General features: G+C 38.0%; 1 protein-coding gene across 1 annotated transcript in view; it reads right to left on the bottom strand.

Moving 5' to 3' along the window:
• Positions 1-22614, bottom strand: part of LOC104620526 (ephrin type-A receptor 7) — a gene marked incomplete at both ends in the record, with an annotated part of 123693 nt that overhangs the window by 50230 nt on the left and 50849 nt on the right. Inside the window, 2 exons of the mRNA XM_010286774.1 lie at positions 19935-20270; positions 21150-21305. Of these exons, the coding sequence (XP_010285076.1) occupies positions 19935-20270; positions 21150-21305 (492 nt within the window). The remainder of the gene's footprint in view (positions 1-19934; positions 20271-21149; positions 21306-22614) is intronic.

Here is a 22614-nt window from a genome sequence, read left to right as displayed (position 1 = left end):
AGAAAAAAAAAACCACAGGAAGACAGATAATTTTAACCCATCAGTACTTATATAGCCACTAGCAAAATAGTATCTAAACGCCTCACAGTCAGTAATGGATTTTTCTTCAAAATGCTCCTTTGATGCAAAGAAGTCCTATTATCCTCATTCTTCTCATGAAGAACAGCATCATGGAGAGATTAAATAATTTATCGAAAGTAACACAAGATGCCTATAGGAATGACTATGTAATTTATCATGGATGTCCAGAGCTAGTGCCTGAACCAGTAGACCATTCTCCCCTTAACAGGCAAGAGCTGCTGTACAGTACCTTAAATGACCTTTCAAAATGACTATTTTTACATGTTTTTTTCTCTATCACCATTCTAAAGGATTTGGTTAAAGCAACAGACTTTGAGAAAGATTTAATGAAGCACCCTGTATCTAGTCTCAACATCAGCTGTGAAACTTGGGAAGACAAATACTTTTCAGATGAAATATTACATTTCTCTTGTGAAAGTCCACAGCAAAGCTAAAGCTCAGCAGCTTTATGCTCTTCATGCTCTGCAAATGACCACACTTTAATAAAGTTTTTTACAGGTTTTTTTAAAGGCTTTTAATATTCCTGTGACTGAAAATAGCCACTGTACTAGCAATATATGTCTGAATATATGGCAGGAGCCGTTCGGTTAGTACCAAAATAAGTTCTTTCCTGGCAAACTGCAAAAAAACCTGAAGAGATCAGTTTATCATTTGGTAAAGCTGCTTAAACACAAGAGGAAGTCAATTGTTTTGTTTTTATATTCAATGAATGGTTTCAGCTTGAATGTAATTCAAGCTGCAGGAGCACCGATGAGTCTGGCAGTCTAACACACTGGGTGAGTATCTGCCTCTGAAGATTCAAATTAATTAAAATATGATATTTAAAGACAAAACTACTACAGTTGTGTCTTTGTCCAGAGAACAAATACAATTCACATCAGCAGCCTAAAATTCTCTAGCCACTATATTCACCTGAAGGTATCATGACCAGGAGTGAAAAGTTTACTAGGTCACGCTCCTTTAATCTTACCTTCTTTTTTGGGTGACTGCCAAAAGCACTGCTTATGATGATGTTTATGAAAAAGAAAATGAACTGAGATCATCATTTAAATTCCACACAGTTCACAAACAACTTTCATATGGTAACAATTTTTGGTCACTGCTTGGGTTGACTGAATTTGAATTGGTGACCTAAAGGTGAAAGATTCTGCATTCCAGGATCAATCTCCATGCTGTTCATTGTTCCCATTTTCCAAAGTTCAAAGTGGTAGAAGCAAGAGTTACATGGTTAAGCACAGTTGCCTCCATTTTTCATCCAGTTAAATATTTTCAGGTTTTTTCCCTTAAAATTACTCTAAGCATAAGGCACAATTATACCAAATTTTTCTCATGTATAGAGAACTTCTGATTAAAAAAAATGTACCTCCATTAAATAAGAAAATAATCTTCTGGCAGACAATCAAATTTTGATATTAAAGAAGTCCTGCAAACAGTAAAGAAAAAATAGTGTTACAAGCTCAATTGTGCCTTTGTAAAACTGCTTGCTTATTTCAAGGGTTTTTAGCTAAGAGCATCAAACAGCCTGCTTTGGCTAACTTAAAAATTATGACAACGAAGAAAAATCTTCTGATTTTAAGATTTCATAATTTCCTTCACAAATCTTCATGCTTTCTTAATTCCTTTAAAAAAGTTTTTTCTAATCCAACAATTCTGTTCTGTACTCAAAACATGAAACTTAACACACACATTCTTATCAGCTTCAGTGATAATGTGAGTACATTTGTTTCCAGGAAATAAATTCTCAAGGAATTCTCAGCTGTATCTGAGGTAAGATTTTTCTGTCAAAACCTTTGTAAAGTTTAACCTGTTAAATTTTTTCTTTGGGGAATGGGAAGGGAATTGAGAGGAAACAGAAAAGAAAAAACACTTTCAGAAAAATTACAAAGGCATTTCCAAAACAGACAGTGCGTCTAAAGTGTAGGCAACTGAATAAAAGATTCACACTATGTTATTATTTTTTTACCTGCTGAGACAGCATTTTTGTTCAGCTTTCCAAATATATTAACTCTTCACCATTTTTAATGAAACAGGCATAAAAAAAAAGAATAATCTCTCCTACAAATTTATTACCATGTTATTTAATCTGCTGGTTCAACAGTATATTTTTAAAGGTGTATCCTTCACCCACAGAGCACTGAAACACAAAACTGAATACAACTGCAAGTCCCTAATCTGATATTGAGAGGAGGACTTCTAATTTATCCTCTGAATGCATCAGCTCTACAAAGTAACTCTTCGGCATACAGGGTTCATACTGTAAAAGCTGTACATTATTCAAGACCAAAAAATTATTATATTTCAGTACCTAGTTTCACAACCTGGTAACTATTTCTTCAGAAACTGATTGACTTTTATGATCTGTACTATTTTAATTATTTTTGTATCAGCCACCATTCTCTATCATTGCCATTTCCCACTTTACATTGTACAAATCTCAACTATGTCAACCAAAGCAACTAGACCACAACATCCTTCCAGACACACTGAGAAAAAAAAAAAAAAAGAAAAAAAGAGGGACCCAAAATTTGTTTCATGGCCTATTTGGTTTAACAACAGACCCAATGCCCATTCAAGCACATATAATTCAGAAGGCCTGCCTGCCAGCAATAAAGGCTGAAATTGGATACTTTGTGAGATTAATTACCTAGATAGGGCATGATAATGCTACTCAAACGGGAAGGTAATTAAAGTGCACCTTCCATGAAAATTATTCATTGCTGATGGATCAGGTGACAGATAAATCAAAAGGCACTTAAAAAAGCTACAGGTTAACTTGTGGAAGGCCATTCCTCCCTGGAAGCTGCAGTAACTGTGGCCGCTTGTTCCTATCGGCAGACAAAAGGTGGGAGGGTAACGCAGCCTTCGAGAAAGAGGAACCCGAAGGAAAGTTTTCAGCATTGTGCCTGCAGACAAAGGGTCAGCTAGAGTGGAACCAGTCGGCTGGCAGCCTTCGGATTACTAGATCTCTCTGCTTGTATGCCATAAAGGGGTATTGCAACCGTAAAAGGCAGCAAGTGATGAATTAATAAGTTGACTAGTCCCCCGGGTGCAATCCTTATAGGCGGAGGACATGCTGCGGTAATCAAAAGGGGTTATAAATTGTGTACATTGAATGGCACAAAATGCGTCTCACTTCATCACCGTTAAGTCAAGACTTCCTGAATTTGTCATTAACTCTTTAGCTTCAATATATTTATTTAAACAGTAAAAGTAAGAGAAAGATCTTACAATAACAAAAGGGCAACTGATACTACCCCAAGGGATATACAGTCTAATGGAGATCACTGACTCTTACTTTCTACAGCTACAGGGGTCAAACTGCACTCTTTTTACGCCAAAGGTCCCCTTGAGATGTACTGATTAAGTTCAAAACATTCGACTAAATGCATTTCTGAACACACACACACACCCCAGAAAAAAGGATCAAGTAATTTTTTACAGCTAGCTTATGCAAATTCCTAAGTATTTACTTCCTACTTGAAGAAAATGGAACTATTTTTATGGGTAAGCATTTCCCAGATTCCCGATTTTTACAGAAATTTTCAAAATTACCTCATTTTGGATGTAACATCTGATTATTAAAATGTATGAAAATGGATAGTTGAATAACTACCACCTTCTCTCAAAGTGTGGGGGTTTTTTTTGTGTGTGCTAACTCTCTAGGTTGTGATATTAGGATAATTCTGAGTGTTCAGTGGAAGTTAAATGGAAAATAGCTTTGTGCCACCCTTTTTGTCTTTAATAATAGTAAATAGCCATTTTCAAGGGCTTAGAGACCTACCAAGGTTAAAGGAAAACTTACCATGGACTTTCACTCAGAGCACAAATAAGCAAGGAGATAATTTTTTTTAAAATCCTTTGCTTAATTTCTTCTCCCCAAAAAATACTTAACTTTTTCCCACATTTTGAAACAATATTTTTGCATGTTTTACAAATAATTTGAAAACTGTTTTCTGCATTGTCTGAATATTTTTCCCTTCTCTAGGCTTCATAGTGAGTACAGGAAATGAAAATTTATGTGAGAACTGATGTAAACTTCAAAAATACGAACTACAAACTGAAGCCCTTTCTGTGTGCCCAGTGGAAAGCATAACCCTTTTTCAAAACAGAATTTATCACACTAGCTATGATTGTTCCTAGTCTGGGGGAGTAGTCTATATTCACAGAAGGTTATACAATCGTGTGACAAAGAGGCACGGTACTAGTTTACCAACGGCAACGCGGTTGGCAGCTGTGCCATTTCCCCCAGAGAAGGAGTTGTACTGATTGTCTTCATAGTTTTATCACTTTGAGATTAGCCTATTATAATATTTTGCAAGAAGTCAAATTTTATAGACCTCCTAATCTATAACTATAGAGCAGCAGACTCAGTAAACTTAATCTAGTAAAATAAACTGTAGCAGAGTTGAGGATGGAGTATGAACACATGCTTGCCCATACCATTAATTCATTGGCATGGTTACCTAGCTGGACATAGTTGAGGCAATCTCAATGTGGGCATTCTGTTTTAGGAGAGAAATTTAACTTTGCAAGCACGACTCCTGACATGCCAGGAACGGAGGATGGACACTGATCCCCTTTGTGTAGGCATAGCTTTGGTAAACAGGGAACACACATTAGCTTCTGTAGAGTCCTACTGCCTGTCTGCTAGTATTCAAGAGGACTTTGAGCTATTGATTTAGATTTATAGATTGCTAAATGGGATGAGACTTGTCTGCCTGGGAGATCACCACCATCCTTTACCCCTGCTGCAGTCAGCAGAGGTGTGAAAGGTAGTTTCCTCTTCGGCATCTAGAAATTACTCTCCAAAGCAGCATGAAAGTGATAATATTCTGACAGCCTGGGGTACTTGCTAGGTCAAAGGTTGAGAAACAACTCCCAGGCAGATGGTGAAGGAGTTCACTTGTTCTGTTTATTGCTCATTGAAGGTTATCTGTTTGTAATTGTTCTGTGCCACTGCATGATTGAGTTAATTTATTGCTTACATTAAAATATATAAGTGGTCATCACTGCATTATTGTAGGCAAGATAAACTGTAAGGCACCATCAGCCCTCCTAATAGGGAATCTTAACTAGCATTAAAATTAAAAAGCAGCATAGAATAAGGATTTTACATTACTAAAATGTTCTTAACATTAATGCTATAAACTCCAATCAGGTGAAATATACCCATTTTTAAGACACACCTGTATATGCACATCCTCACTAAACACCTTAGTTAATTCAGCCAATGGTAAAAGGCTTCAAAGAGTCTTAATAACATGAATTACTAATAAGACTAGCAATAAGACTAGCAAATTATTTTTAAGGAGTTTTAAAATCCTGAAGACAAGAAACTATTTTTAAATTTCCTTCCTTGTTTAGTATGTTCTTGAAAATATTTAGAAGCATGTAAATATTTAATAGAATCATAGAATTACAGAATTGTTTAGGTTGGAAAAGACCTTTAAGACCATCAAGTCCAACCGTCAACCTAGCACTGCCAAGTCCACCAATAAACCATGTCCCTAAGCACCACATCTACATGTCTTTCAAATACGTCCAGGGATGGTGGCTCAATCACTTCCCTGGGCAGCCTGTTCCAATGCTTGACAACCCTTTTGGTGAAGAAACTTTTCCTAATATCCAATCTAAACCTCCCCTGGTGCAACTTGAGGCCATTTCTTCTCGTCCTATCACTTGTTACTTGGGAGAAGGGACCAAGACACACCTCGCTACAACCTCCTTTCAGGTAGTTGTAGAGAGCAATGAGGTCTCCTCTCAGCCTCCTCCAGGGTAAACAACACCAGTTCCCTCAGCCACTCGTCATAAACTTGTGCTCCAGACCTCTCACCAGCGTCGCTGCCCTTCTTTGGACACGTTCCAGCAACTCAACATCCTTCTTGTAGCGAGGGGCCCAAAACTGAACACAGGATTTGAGGTGTGGCCTCACCAGTGCCGAGTACAGGGGCACAATCACTTCCCTACTCCTGCTGGGCACACTAGCTCTGATACAGACCAGGATGCCATTGGCCTTCTTGGCCACCTGGGCACACTGCTGGCTCATGTTCAGTCATCTGTCAACCAGCACCCCCAGGTTCTTTTCTGCTGGGCAGCTATCTAGCCACTCTTCCTCAAGCCTGTAGTGTTGCATGAGGTTGTTGTGATCAAAGTGCAGGACCCGGCACTTGGCTTTATTAAACCTCATACAGTTGACCTTTGCCCATCAATCCAGATTGTGCAGATACCTCTGTAGAGCCTTCCTGCCCTTGAGCAGATCAACACTCCTGCCCAACTTGGTGTCATCTGCAAACCTACTGAGGATGCACTTGATCCCCTCATCCAGATCACTGATAAAGATAATAAAGAGAACTGGCCCCAACATTGAGCCCTGGGGAAATGGCCCCAACATTGAGCCCTGGGGAACACCACCTGTGACTGGCCACCAACTGGATTTTACTCCATTCACTACCATTCTTTGGCCACAGCCATCCATCCAGTTTTTTACCCAGTGAGGAATATGCCCTTCCAAGCCAGTTTCTCCACGAGAATGCTGTGGGAAATGGTGTCAAAGGCTTTACTAAAGCCCAGGGAGACAACATACACAGCCTTTCCCTCATCCACTAGGCAGGTCACCTTGTCATAGAAGGAGATCAGGTTAGTCATGCAAGACCTGCCTTTCATAAAGCCATGCTGACTGGGCCTGATCACCTGGTTGTCCTGTACATGCCACATGATGGCACTCAAGATGATCTTCTCCACAATCTTCCCCGGCACCAAGGTCAGGCTGGCAGGCTTGTAGTTTCCTGGATCCTCCTTCCGGCCCTTCTTGTAGATGGGTATCACATTTGCCAACTTCCAAACATGCCACATGATGGCACTCAAGATGATCTTCTCCACAATCTTCCCCGGCACCAAGGTCAGGCTGGCAGGCTTGTAGTTTCCTGGATCCTCCTTCCGGCCCTTCTTGTAGATGGGTATCACATTTGCCAACTTCCAATCAGCTGGGACCTCCCCAGTTAGCCAGGACTGCTGATTTAACATTGTGGCAGAAATTAACATTTGCATGTGGGGGTGGGAGGAAAAGGGCATTCATGTCATCAACTTTTGGCAGTTAATTCAGGTGGCTAAGTAGGGAAGGCAATCTAAAGCTTCCTCTGTAATTAAGGACGAGTCGATGCACAATTCTTAAACTTGGCTCCTGTTCCAAATCACTCCCTAAAGAAACCTATCAATCTCCACTGACTACAACAATGTAAATATTCACCAAAGATTTAAATGCTAATGTTTAATGCCAACATCAAAGAGCAGAACGTTTAGCCCTAAAATGCTTCATGTGATTAACTCTACACAATATAAAGAGCAATGACACTTTTCCCTCTTCATTACCAGTTAAGCTGCAATACAAAAAATTCGAACTAAGGGTGAAATTTTGATCTCAGCTACACAAGGGAATATTTGGAATAATTCCACAGGAGTTCCACAGAGACAGATCATTAGAGTATTGGCTCTGAAATATTAACATCCAATTCCTCATTTCACAGCCATGATTAGAGGCTCTATGAACCTAAATAGACTCTTTAGCGAAGCAAATGGCATTTCTCCACATAACCATCAGGGTTTACTGGCTCTGAATCCAGCCTGCTGACTCAGCCCCTACTGTCTGGGAGGAGCTTGGGTTCTACAGAAAAAAATGAGAGCTCCGTGATGCATTGGGAAATAGAGTACTCAAAAAAGAGAAACATTTAAATGACAAACAGACAGAAAAGATCAAAAGGAGAGAATGTAAATAGATCCATCAGCAGGTATGAGATGCGAGGTACAGAAACCGAAGGTTCCGCTGCTGCAAACACATACATGTGAGAGGTAAGTCTAGATTCAACGAACAATTGTGTACAACAAGCTGTTGAAACATAGGTAAAAGTTTAGGAGGGTCATCCTTAAAAAGAAAAGTTAAGAACCACAGTGACGGGACCTCATCCCTAGAGTCTTAAGCTCACTTCAGAGGAAGTGAGATCTGGCTTTAAAATTCTGAAAGGCTAGACTAACAGGCTAGAAGAAAGCGAGATTAAAAAGAGATTAAGCTACATGTATGCATGTGTGTATATGCATGTGTGTGCACATTTCTCCCTTTTCCTTTCTCTGTGCCTGCATATGGCAGAAACCAGACAGAAGTAAGATATGAAACATCCCGTTCTGCACTTCTAAGATTTCTTTCATTAACATTAGAAAAATACCAGCAATTCTGTGAATAATTTTTCTTAAAGTTTTCTGTGTTTCTGTGCATGTGGATTCTCCTATGTTTGATATATGATTTAGCTCATTCAGTAAGGACAGTTCTTCATTGGCCTGTTGACTCCATGTAGGGGTTTAAGATTTCTACCTCCCTGTCAAACATAGCTGAAACTCGTCAAAAACTGTGCACAGAGGACAAAGGACCTGAAAGAAAATTGTCCAAAAAAAGATACACATCTAGCACACTCATGTAGTCTTGTATGTTTAGAAAATTGAGCTAAAAATAACCTTTTCTTAATTAGCATTAATAGTAAAATGGCCTGAGTCTTATGACTTATGCTGCTTGCTGTGAAAATGTAGATGTACAGATGAAAAAGCAGCAAGTTAGGGAGTTTAACCTACAGCTGTCATTAAACCCTGCTTTATTTTGTGGGTTGCTATCACAAAAAACCTACCTTATGGAAACATAAAATGCAGCTTGTTATAAGCTCAAATTTAGGACATTTATATTGGTCCCACAATAAGATTTCAGTGTTATTATCGTGAGCATGATTTAGTTGACTTACGTTCACATGCAGACAGCGTTATGTAACACTTAGCTCAGACAAATGGCTCTGTTCTTGATCTTCCCTATTCTACTGTAGTTAATGACCAAATATTGTTAAAAATTGGGACACTAATTATCTGATGTCGACATGTTATGGATAATTAAGAATTGCTCACTCTGAAGCCATGCTAATTGTTTTTCACAGGTCTCCTTCTCTCGTCCTTGTGTCCTCAACAAGGCAAGCAGCTACAGGTTTATGCGTACATCTCTGTCATGTACTTTGTCACAGAACATACATCATCCTTTCTGGCTCATCCCCGATTAATTTTGCTGGCTTGCAGCAATTATCTCTCCCTTTGTGACTGACCTCCTGGTAAATGGAGTGCATGATAGCTGGGCAATTTTTGCCTGCGTATTTTACCACTTAATTGTTCCTTATTGGCTGCCCACAATAGAATATACCAAATTTAAGTCATAAAATGGTTGAAATTGAAAGAAAGTGGTAACCATGTTTAGCAATTGTAGTTGACAGCTGTAAAAATCAGATCTTGATAATGTTGTCTCATTTACCCTATTACTTGGATCAGTTGGTTAAAGCTGTTAATGATCCTCTTGGATCAATGTCTTTTGCTTGTAGCTATAATTTACTGCATTGGTGGATTAGTACAGATGTTTTCATAGATAGCTCTGCATCATTCCACCAGATTGCTGTCTGCATCAAATTTGCTTCCATTCATCACTAACGAAGCAAAGAAAAAGATAATCAGCATCTCCTATCTTAGCATTAACTATTGAACTTGGGATAACACTTTTATTGTTGTCAATTTGCAGCCTTCAACCATGGCTTCCTCAGTAAATTGCCCTGAGAATTTCCTCTAGAAATAGATCCAATGATATATTTTTACTATAACAGGAAAAGACTACAGAAATGCCAAACTGTAGAAAACTATTCATACACTAAAAAGTAGTAGATATAACTGTTCAATTAAGAATATGCCCTATGGAGTCAGGACCGGTTCTACCACATACAAAGCAAAAGAAACTACATAGGGCAGCAGCATGTCAGAGATGGCAAAAATTGTCCAGACTTATTAATTACCCACACTATTCCAGCACCTGAAAAATCTGCTTCCACCCATGTAGCTGTCATAGTGGGTAAACAGCAATGGTTACTGCTGTTTAGGGAATATGTCTCCCCCTCTTATTACTCCAGTAGCATCAGAAAGATCAAGCACAGCTCTTCACAGACCTTTATTTTGTCCTGACTTTCCAACACATCTCAGCTATCTTCACCCTTAACTGCCAGAAGTGAACCATTAATTCCTGGGCCATTAACACTCCCTAAAGTGCCAGAAGGCCATGGGCCAGAAGGGGAAGATTTATATTTTTCACCTGATGGTCCGTTTAGCCAAAACTCCATTTTTCCTTCTAAGAAAGCAGATTTGCTGGCACATACCACAAATAAAAAATAAGTAATTGAATAAAATATGATCTGTTCCAAAAGAGCAATAGCAGAATGTCTGACTCTATGTCTACTGAGAATACATACATAAAGCAAACAGGAAATATACTGTCTTAAAATGTTGGACAAACCTATATGGCATCTCTTTCTACACAGTTAATTATGAGACTCAGCTTCATCCCTAAGTGGTAGACTTGAACCTTGCTTGAGAAAGATCTTGATTCAAGACATTCTTCATCCTTTCCTGCAGTGCATTTTTGGGTTACTAACTACACGAGTAGTGATAGACTAACAATGAAGGTCATCCAGCCATTAAATAGGCACTAGTGTGAGCAATCTTTCCCATCTAGAAGTTGCATGTTTAGCTGTTCTATCATTTAAGCTTAATGGAGAAATTTCTTCATCTCTCCCTGTAGAAGCTATCTTCTCTCTTTTAAAGATTTCCACAGGAGTCATTACAGTAGGCTGGCTCCATGCCACACAGTCATCAAATGCTTCACTCTATAGAGATGTTAAAGATTTTTTTAATTTACTATATACAACTTCAGTTAGGATTTCACATTTGGTGGCACTTTTGTAGTTGCAATAGTGCCTTTCAGTAGTGATGCTCATTTCTCATCGAAAAAGCATCTGTGCGCTTAGCGAGTTTTGTTTGTTCTAGTGACAATGGCATCTGGATTCTTCAAAAGGTCTGAAACAAACCATCAAATATCAGGAAATTCAGGGACAAAATTTCTAATATCTTATTTTGCTACAAATATGACCATACTCTTTTTCTTTGAATTTTGTACTTTCTAGGCAAAATAACAAAGAAATGAAACACCTTCTTCATAAATTACACTGTACTGAAGTAAGGTCTCAGAACTCATGAGCACAGTGGTTTTGGCTAGATCAATTCAAACACTATGTATTATTCTGTCCTACCAGTATCAATATTTCACAGTTTTGTTCATTGAAGGAGTTCAAATCTGTTTTGTAAATACTGAAAACCAAAATCTTCCTTGTGCTTTTATGAGCACATGGGAGCACCAGCTATGTGTTGTTATTAGCTACAAATAAGAAACAGGAAGCTCAACCAAACAAACAAAAGACATCATTGAGAAATTTTATGACAGAATTGGAACAGGCCTTTCTTTTTGCCAGTTTGTGGAATGCCATTCCATAAGAAATCGTTTTAGGTGAAACACGGTCATGGCTATACTGAGACCTAACAACAAAAGAGAAATACAGTGGGGAAACTGGCAAAAGGAAAGTTTCTGGACAAATATTTGCCTACATTGTATAATCATCATCATGACATTATTTTCGTAAGAGAATGATACATGTGGCCAACACACCAAAAAAATGACATTGAGTTCATGAGATCCTGCTGATGGTGTTCAGCACTTACCTAGATCCTGCATCCAGTTACCATACTACAGTTCAGAGGAAGCAGAAAAAGGAAGATCTGGAGATAGAGTTCTGCTGCCAAAACCAAAGGTCTATGGAATTGTCCTTTCTTTGCTCATGAGTTAATTAGCTACCCTAAACTATGTAACACTATGTATAAATGTATCAAGTAATTTCTTGTCTTTGTACTGCAGGTATCTTGAAAGTCTTTGAGGTTGGCCAGGTTTTCACAGAACTGTGGAATCATAGAATTATAGAATACTTTGGGTTGGAAGGGGCATTTAAAGGTCACCTAGTCCAACCCCACTGCAATAAGCAGGGACATATCCAACTAGAACAGATTGCTCAGCCCCATCCAACCAGATCTGGAATGTTTCCAGGGATGGGGGGTCCACCATCTCTCTGGGCAACCTGTGCCAGTGTTTCTCCACCCTCATTAAGAAAAAATTTCTTCCTTATATCTAGTCTAAATCTACCCTCTTTCAGTTTAAAACCATTACCCCTTGTCCTATCGCATCAGACCCTGCTAAAAAGTCTGTCCCCATCTTTCTTACAGGCCCCTTTTAAGAACTGGAAGGTTATAATAAGGTCTCTCCAGAGCCTTCTCTTCTCCAGGCTGGACAACCTCAACTCTCTCAGCCTGTCCTCACAGGAGAGGTGTTCCATCCTTCTGATCATTTTGATGGCCTTCCTCTGGACCTGCTCCAACAGGTCCATGTTTTTCCTGTGCTGAGGGCTCCAGAGCTGGACACAATACTCCAGGTGGGGTCCCACCAAAGCAGAGTAGAGGAGCAGAATCACCTCCCTTGACCTGCTGGCCATGCTGCTTTGGATACAGCCAGGAGATGGTTGGCCTTCTGGGCTGCAAGTGCACAGTGCTGGCTCACGTCCAGCTTTTCATCCAGCAGTACCCCCAAGTCCTTCTCGGCAGGGCTGCTCTCAATCCCTTCATCCCACAGCCTGTATTGATATCGGGGGTTGCCCTGACCCAGGTACAGGACCCTGCACTTGGCCTTGTTGAACCTCATGAGGTGTACATCGGCCCATTCCTCAAGCTTGTCCAGGTATATTTATGAGTCCCCAAAGAGTATAATAAAGCTCAAAGAGTACTATTTATATTCTGCTCTGTTAAAAATGACTTATGGCCATGAGAAACAATCTAACTAAAGACGAAGTGAAAGAAGAAGCCAGGTGTATTTATGAGGGGCTAAAAACCCACCCAGCAGGTATTCACAAGTAGAGCTCTTTCACTTTACAAACCTTTCCGGGACTGGTCATAGAAAATGTGTTGTTAACACACATATTTTCTTTTCAAGTTCAGGATTAATTTTTCATCACTATTTTTATGAAGACCATTTGTGTAACTCATAAATATGGAGGAGATGTCTGATCCATGTTTGTAGCATTGGAAGAGAAAGTGGCTCCTAGTCCTTTGTGTCACATTAGCAAACCAATCCCTCCTTTTGTTGGCTAAATGGTACTATCTATCATTCATTTTCTTCCTCTAGTACATAGTTATTTGTTGCGTAGCTGGTGAAATTATGCTTTAGTAGTGTACATTTGACTGTGGTGATATAACCTGCTATTTCAATAGCTCAGTGCATGGGACAGTTAACAGCCCTGTGGCTGTTATGCTTCTCCTAGGAGGTTGCTACCAAACATTTAACATACATAGAAGCTTAATGTGACCATCAGCTCTAATTCAGAGCTTTGGCTCTTTCAGGCTGAAGCTTTACTATGTCTTTGTGTAGCTACACTAGAGTGTAGCTTCCTACTATTTTTATTTCTAAATATTTTAAAATTCACATAGTCTCTACTAGAAAATCTTACTTACTTTCTTAGAAAAAATTATTACATCTATTCCTAAAAAGCTTTTATGGTAAAGCTGGACAGGCAAGACTTTGGATACCCATTTGGGGAAAAAAAAAATCATAGTTTTAGCATACTAAAAAAAATAAAAATTAAAATTACATTCAGCCCCAAACTGATGTGCAAAAATGTGCTACAGTCAGACTCAAAATGTGATATGAAGTTAAAGTTTTCCTTCAGGATGACAGAGTGCCCATTGCTTTGGTTCCTGTGTGTTCTGATAGAGCATAAGGTTCAAATCCTGCTCCTATTGAAGTCAATGACAAAACTTCCATTGACTTCAGCGGTGCAGGATCAGACCCTAAGCAACACAGCTAACACAGCTTTCCTGCTTTCTCTCTTATCTTTCAGTGAAAAATATTAGAACAAAGTAGAATTAAATACTAGAAAAAATTAATTAATATCAATTGGTTATTTTGTGGTAAGTTTTCCTATAAAACATATTGCTTATCATTTCAAATTTTATATATTTTATATATATAGTATATATATATAAAATATCACCAAAACTGTCAAATATCATATATGCTATACCATATTATATCCTATATAGATGATGCCGCCTTCAAGAAAATCCTAAAAAAAAATTTTAGCATTTAGCAATCTTACAATAATGCCCCAACCTAGCAATTCTACAGTGTCTCTATAACCTTGTGGATTTCACCACATTAAATATGACCTGATACAACCAGTGAATGAACAAACTGCTTTTCCCTGATCTGATGGTATTTGCTATACAGAGACTGAAATTCTTATACAGCTTTTAACCATCAGTTTAATTCAGGCATAAATTCAATTACCACCTCCTAGGAGAATAATAACTACCACATGTAATTAATTTCTACTCTAGTTTTACCCTTTTCAGCTGGTGGCCATGGAGTGCAGAACACTTACAGAACTATGCTGTCTGCTTACTTGTCTAGAAAAAAGTTAAAACAGATTAAAATGTATCTTAAATATTATTAAGAATAAGCACGAACATCTTTGTAGCTCCCATTAAATTAACTAAGAAAAATGGTAACCCAAAATACAATCATCATAACATATATGTTTCTAAAAACCACAGATAAATGAAAGCAGTTAGGGAATATTAGTTTTGAAAAGTTACTTTTTATATAAAATAATTCTCTCAGCTCAATAAGTGGAACACATTTGGTAAAAAGAAAAGAAAAATTTTTATAATCGGAATTCTTTTTACATGAAGCATTGTTTTTAAATACATATATATACAGATGATGGAGCCATATCAATGTGGGAAAGCTGATCTACAGCTGAAGGATAGAAGACGATGCACAGTTCGAAACGTAAAGTCACTAGCAGGAGATTTCAAATGAAACCTGAAGCTAAAGGAAGGCCATTGAAATGGGAAAACAGAAGCAATGTTAAGTTGAACACTGAGGCTATTTGTAAGAAGCTGTCATGTATCACCAGAAGTTAACATTGGATGGAAGGTGTAGATAAAAGTAGATTAAAACAACTTGGCGGCAGAATGGGAAGACACCAAAATGGTCTGGGAAAAGGAGAGAGGTGAGAATAGGACTAGAACAGTGAGGTCAAAGCGACTGGCAAAGCCACAGACATAAATCTTCTTGATTGCTGCCTCTGCTGGGGGACAGCTCACTGGTGAAGAAAAGCCAGGCTTAAGTGAGACTGACAAGGAACAGGAAACAAATAGATGATCAGTAGTACAGAGACTACAAAAGAGGAGATTTAAGAAAAATGAGTAGAGATAGTTGAGACCTGGGGAAAATGCAAAGAGAAGCAAAGAGAAAAATGATGAGCAGCAACAATGAAAAGAGAATGTAGAGTAGGGGAGAATGCGAAGTGTCTCCCCTGTTTAGAGACTTCAGAAGGACCTAAGAAAGGCAGAACCCATCACACAGCTTTACATAAGGGATGGCTTGTTTCTTTTATGCATTCAATCATTCTTCTTGCCATGTAAATCAATGGTACTGCTGCTAATAGTCGTGATTTTACAGTATGCAGTGTCTTTTCCGTTCAAGTTGTTGGGATAATGCAACTTTGAATAATTCAGTGGATTTTTTTTAATTGTGAATTTTGGGATTGGTCTTTTTTGTTGTAGAAAAAGGTCTGAAAACTGAACTCTAAGACAAAAAAAAAGGAAAAGAAAATCAACATATACAAAATAAATTGTCACTAAAAAACATTTTTCAAGAGTAAGCCTTGATTATGGAACTGAATCAGTGTTTTTAAACCACTTTAGGTTGTCAGCATTAAGTGCATCTGAAGGCACAGCATGACCTAAGAGTGCTGTGGGGCACCTTTCTCTTGCTGTGAAGAATCAACGAGTGTTAGCAAGTGCTCCCTGCATAAGAACAGAGAGTACATTTAGGAACAGGTATTGGCATTACAGTTTAACTTTTGTTTGTCATGTTTGGGTATGGTAATAAGACATGATGAGTGTCCCCTTGGACATGATGTTTTCTTTCCAATGACTACAAAGACAACTCAGATTGGCTCAGGACTGATACTTACATTTTCTCAAACCCTGATAAACGTTAGGATTCATCCAACCTATCTTAAATTTTCTCAAAGTCAGACTAGGTTAGATGAGTATCACCCTTTACCAGAGACCAGTCCATTGTCCATTCAGGTAAATTCCAGAGGAAAGGGCGTAGAAAGATAGTTTTAATAACACACTATCTTTGCAAAAGTATCAACAGAAAAATTACACAATTGTTATTGAAACATATTTTTTTAAAAGTTTGAAAGTGCATAAATGCCAAAATCCAACAAATACTCATCTGCTGTGAACCCTACCCAATTCCAGTAGCCTTTTGAGTGTTGTATAGAAAAAATGTAAACTTTGGAAAGGAATTTGATGGATCAAAAGGAACGACCAGTACCACCGAAAGGTGAGTATCTTATTAGAGAAGTGGTAAATTTTATCTTTGGTAAACAATCATTCAATAAGCTTGCAAAGGTAGTGTTTGTCAGCTGTTTGCCAGCTGCAGCTCTTCAGTACATTCACCTATTGTAACTGGGACTTAACTACATTTAAATCTGAATTCTACAAGGATGTAGGGGTTCATACAGATCTGCTTGCAACGCTGGGATGACATCCTGTATTCTTTATATGATGCTGGATAGGCAAGATATGAAACAAGATGGCTTAGTCCTGGGGGACTTAGTGCACTTAATCTTTTACCTCTGATTCCGGCTCAGTTCTTTCATGCTTTTGTCAAAAAACAAAACAAAGCAAAACAAAAAGCCTCAGGGTTCTTGGCTGCAGCATAAAAAAATATGCCATATGACAAGTGATAGCCTAGTCACAAAGTCTTTTTAACACAAAGGATGAATAGCCATTTGTCATATGTATATATGTGAGCAATGTGAAATGCTACCTACCCACTTGCAGTCATTTTATTGTATTATTTCCACAAATATAAATAGTTTTTTATCAACCACCTGGTTCTTTTCTGTGACATGCTCTCTTTGTCTCATCAGAAGCTTGTTATATGTGGGTGAAGAAACACTGAATATTTTCCATAACCCCAGTCCTTTACCAATAATTTCCTTCTATCATTACACAATGATTTGAATTTTGTGAATATGGCCACAAAGGATCAATTCAATTAAACGCAAACTAAAAAGGGAAAATCTCACTGTAAGCCTCTGTGCAACTGGTGAACCCAGTAATTATATATAGCCACCTATTGTGCCCGCATAATAACATGTGAAGAGGGTTTAGTTAGACACATTTACGCACACGAAATGCAATATGGGCATAGAAAATCTAATTTTTGCCAAAAGTATAGAATAGTCACACACTAACAAATGAGAGCTGCATGAATCCTAGTTTACTTGACTATAAATAAATCCAACATTTTCTTTCTCTCCATGGTAAAATAAAATAGGAGCACAAAAGCATAACAGTCTCCTTTGAGCAACCAGTCTCTTTCTGTTCAATTATAGTCATCAATCTGTTCCACCTAAAATATTTTCCTCCTTGAAAAACCAAAGAAATCAGTATTAGGATCTAAAACAGGCTGTTGCAAAAATAATGTAAAAGTCTTCTCTTTTGGTGAATGCATTTTTTCTGAAAAACTGTATTTTCTTTAACATGAATTTTGTAATTCTGGTAAAAAAATGTTTCATTTATATGGCACTTTTAATCAGAAAATCCTGAAGTGTTTGGTAAGGATAAGTAAGGGTTACCTTCATTTTACAGAGAAAACTGCAACAAAGGGAGCTTAAAGACTTTTTTTTTTTTCCCCAAAAAAGGTGTTTCCTATGTATACTCCTTTTAGATGCCCACTGGAAGCCTTTAAAACCTGATATTCAGAAGTGCTAAACAGACAAAGCTTCAGTTGTATGAGTACTCTTTCTCTCAACAGTGACAGCGTCAGATCCTGTAGCTCTGGGAAATGCTCGTCTGTGCATGATCCCACAGCAAACTGGACAGAAGGGAAGGAACAGAGTCAGGTCTCTTGCTGCCTGCTGCATGCTTTTACAAAACTTATCTAGGAGGGTGAGGGGTTTTGCATTACTTGAAATCACTAGGTAAAGTCTAGATGTTGCCTCTGATATATACGCAAGCTATAGTTTCACTAACATCTCTGGGCTTGATGTGAGGATCATTTCATAAAATCATATAACTTGTGTTACTTATAAGATAACACAGGATAAATACATTTTGTCTTCTGGCCCGAAAAACACTATAAATCCATGACTATGAGAACACAAGAGAATTAACTATAATGAATTATCTTGGGAGTAACACAAGAAACTTTTGATTAAGGCTTTTTCATCTTCCTGAGATGTGATCCTAGACACCAAATTTCACTGTCTCTTCCTTTACCCTGTGTGCCACTGAACCATCAAAGCACATAACATAAAGCCAATTTGGTTTAACTAAAAGTCCAAATCTTCTTCATGTGGTCATTCTCTACAGACATCTACAGAGAACAGAACACTGTCTACCTGTGCATGTTTGAACAATTATAGAGAATTATTTTTAAAATGAATAATCTAGGTGCCAAAATAATGCAATCTGTGGTGCAAAAATAGTTTCAGGGTAAGTTCTCTGTGCTCAAAATCTCATCATAAATGCCAAGAATTGAACGAGTAAAGAAACAATCCTTTCAGTCACAGGGATGGTTCCAAAATAATATAAAATTTGGTATCCAGGAAAGCACTATGGGGAAATTAAATATCCCATAATTTTTCCAGCCTAACTTTAAAAACTGTATAAACTATCCTAGGTTTGGAGTGAGGGAGGAGAGGTTTTGAAGTAAATTTCTTGCCTGTCTTTTTCTGGGTTTTTTTGGTTTGTGTTTTTTTTTTTTTTTTTTGGAGATGACCATCTTTAAAGTGACAAATAACTACAGTTTTTCCTATTTGTTCATTGCCCCTGCATGGTGAGTTTGTTCTCAGTTCAAAGCATTACTGTAGGGGATCGTTTCTACTGCACTAAAAAAGAATAGCTTGATCACAGTCATTAAAATTTCCTCCTAGATGTAAGTATGAAGTATCCTTTAAAATACTGGTTAGCTCTTCTTACAGAAAGCATCAGTTATTCACTTCATATTTTCTTTTAAGGCATTTCTTCAGAAGCCAGATCTTGCAATTAATGTTCAGTTTAAGATCTTTTTTCAATGTATAAAAGGTTAGTTTTACTATCCTCTCTTAAAGCCCACAGTGCACTATTGTAGTTTCAGAGGCCTATAATTTTTATCAACAAGCAACTTGTCATTTCAGAAACCTAAATCAGAGAATTTTATTTCACTCGGCATGCAGACAACTAAAGCTCTTTTTTCCCCTGGGGTGATATGCTAGTTTGATTTTATTTTCCCTGACATTTCACCTGTCAGATTATGATAAGTAGGAGAAACAAAGAATAATCATCACATTCTCACTGAATCTCATAATCAAATATCTGGAAATATAAGATAAATTAGAAACATTATCCTGAGGGAAAACATTAACACTGAAAACAGCATCAGGTATCCAAATAATCTTCCAGTGACCTAAGACTCCCATACATGTTTAAAAAATTCAGAAAGGAAGCCCGTATGGGACTGTCACATCTACTTATTTTTATCTTCAAACACTAGGGAATGACCTACAATGACATGAGGAAAAAAAAAAAGTTAAGAAAATCTATTTAATAATAAAGCTGTATGTCTTTTTAAGTCTTTCATGAATGCTCTCTGTAAGCAAACCTGAGGCCAAGAAACAGGACAGGTTATCATGAAATAGTGTAAGCTCAAATTAACTAGCTGGCAAGGTGAAAAGATTAATGAGCCAGAACACACCAAACATGCTCCTGATTTACTGCATCTGTAGTTTGCGTGTTCCCAATTTCGTTCAGTCTCACAATGTTGAGATTCATAAGTGATGAAAACTTACCTGCTTGACCGGTGGTAACACTGACAGCTGCAAAAAGCCTCTGGGAACGACTCAAGTCAGAAACCCCATTCACAGCTTCAACTTCAAACGTGTAGTTAGCATGAGCTAGCAGGTCCATGACAGTGACATAGTTATCTACTAATCCAGTTTGCTGGGGCATATATCCAATGTTACTCCCACAGGGAACACATTCGCCCTGCTCCCAGCTGCACCTCTTGCACAAAATGCGGTAGGTCACATCATTCCTTCCCCCGTTGTCAGCAGGAGGACTCCACTCCAAACTCACAGTAGTCTGGTTGATATTGAAAATGAGGTTCTGTGGTGCAGATGGAGGTCCTTTGTAACACACAAAAAAGTCCAGGGTAATTGCACAGAACCATGGTGGGACATGTAGCTAGCATTTTAATTACCGAGACAGAAAATAGTTGAAGCATTTTTCTTCACATAAACATTTCAGTATTTTTAGTACAAGTTGCATAAAAGCTTCCTTGAACTCACTTTGGCAAGAGCTTTATTTATTTTCCATTAAGGCATCAGAATAACAATTGTCTGTATATTTATCGCAACTGACTTTAGCCATTTCTCTTCTGTGCAATTAAAAGGATTGGTTCAAGTACCTTAAAGGTTGTCTTTTATAGTTTTCCCAAGTATGGGATTTGTTCGTCTTCTAAACATACTGCACCAACTGCATCTAGTTCTTTGTTATCAGCTCTGATATGATTTACAGAGATACTTGGTGCTGCTTTGGATTTAGGAGACTTCCACTGTTTGAACCACCAATCTGTATAGGCTAGTCTATTTGCAGTTAGAAGGTTAAGCCACATCCAACTGCAGTTCAATCAAAGCTCAGATCCACACAGGTTACTTTTCATTTTTCATGTTACTCATTTTGGTTTTATATCACATAAAGCACATTGTCTACAACAATTTTACAGCCATGGGAAAACTATGCCTGTATTCTGTCTATTACAATGAGTTACACATTTACACAAAATGCAATGTTTTCCAATGTTATATCAAGCAAACATGAGAATTATATTTATGCTGATTCTGCATTCACTGTCAACTTTTTTCCCCCTCTGTCTTTCAATTTCATTCGCTGTCGTAAATGTACTTTTCAACTATAGGAAAAGCCAACCAAAACTATTAGCTACAAGCGGCTGCACCTGGTTGGTTAAGCAACGTCCTTTACTATAAAATTCATGAGTAACTCACTTGTGCATGCGACATATGGTGGATCAGAAGGTGCTCTATAATAGCTATCTTCACAATCGCATCTTGAAGATCCTTCCTTGTCAGAGAAGCTGTGAGTAGGGCAGCGGGAGCACTGCAGATCTTGTGAGGAGGATTTGTAGAACCCACGGCCACAAGCTAAGGCAGAACAAAACAAATTAAGGTTTAGATTTGCATGGACTAGTATTCTGATCATTTTTGTCTCTGTCACAAGAGGTACACATTCCTGTTAAGTGTCTAAACTACACATTCTGTTATGTTGGCACAAGCAAGATATTATGCTCTCAATTTCTTTTTCTTCAGTTGATGCTGTTAATAATTTTGTGGCATTTTTATGAGTTCAAGCATACACTACAAATACCTCCACAGTTGTCAGCACAATATTTTAACACAGAGGGCCACGGAAATATAAGAAGCATCTGTTTTTCACCAAAGAAGAGTACCATAATAGTGTGAAACAGCTGGATGCCAGCAATAGGCATTAGGAAAACAAGGGAAAAACAGTCTGAAGAAGCTCTGCTCTAAGGCCACTGAAGTGTTTCCGGTATCTGAACTAGTTGATTTGGAATTAATGGAGCAAAAGTTCCTCTTCCCTGATCTGAGAAACCCAAAGAAGCTGCAACCCACCAGTGAACCCTGATCCCAAAGAAAGAATGAGGCGGAACACTTGTTGGACAGATGATGCTGGTAGGGACAAGCAGACAGCGTAAGGTGCACAATTGGTTCTTCCAGTTTAACAGAGAGATACAACTAGGCTGAAATGAATTTACTAAAACTTTCAAGGGAAAGTTAAAAAGTGGATAATCGGAAATACGCATATAAGATCATTTCATAGTTTGATTTGCCCGCTGTGAACCCATGGGAGTAAAACATGTGTTCTGTTCCAAAACTGATGTTTATAAATACTTCTTTCGGCTACTGCCACAGTTCCCAAAGCAGAAACACCCATAAAACACACCTATAATGACACTAAGAAGCAGAGAACTGCAATCTAGGCAGCCAGCTTAAGAATAGATAAACTATGAGAGCTGTAGTCGAGGAGGAAGAGGGAAGTGAGGATCAGACAACGCTAAAACTGGAAACAGATTAAGACTCCATTTCAGCACTAAGGTTATGGGCAAACTTACAATCACTGACAACATGAAAAACAAAACACAAAAGTCCTCCAGACTTTCTAATAAAGCAGAGGCTTTTTCAACCACACTATTTTATTCTTTTTTTCCAACCCTAACAGACAGTCTAACCTTCTTAAAGCCATCACCTGTATGCAAAGAAAAGGGACAGCAGGTAAAACTTAGTATTGGATATCAAAATATCAAAGCTAGTTAAATAGTCATTCTAAATTCAGAGAGAGAATTTACTTTGGTTATATTCATATTTGCTTGGATATTTTCTCAGAACAGAAATGCAAAGTATCCAAAGACACTGATATTTGGAACAGTTATTT

The sequence above is a fragment of the Phaethon lepturus genome, unplaced genomic scaffold (genome assembly GCF_000687285.1).
Source record: "Phaethon lepturus isolate BGI_N335 unplaced genomic scaffold, ASM68728v1 scaffold9665, whole genome shotgun sequence".
Classification (NCBI taxonomy): Eukaryota; Metazoa; Chordata; class Aves; order Phaethontiformes; family Phaethontidae; genus Phaethon; species Phaethon lepturus.
The sequence above is the reverse complement of the archived record's forward strand: the minus strand, read 5'-3'. Positions and strand labels throughout refer to the sequence as shown.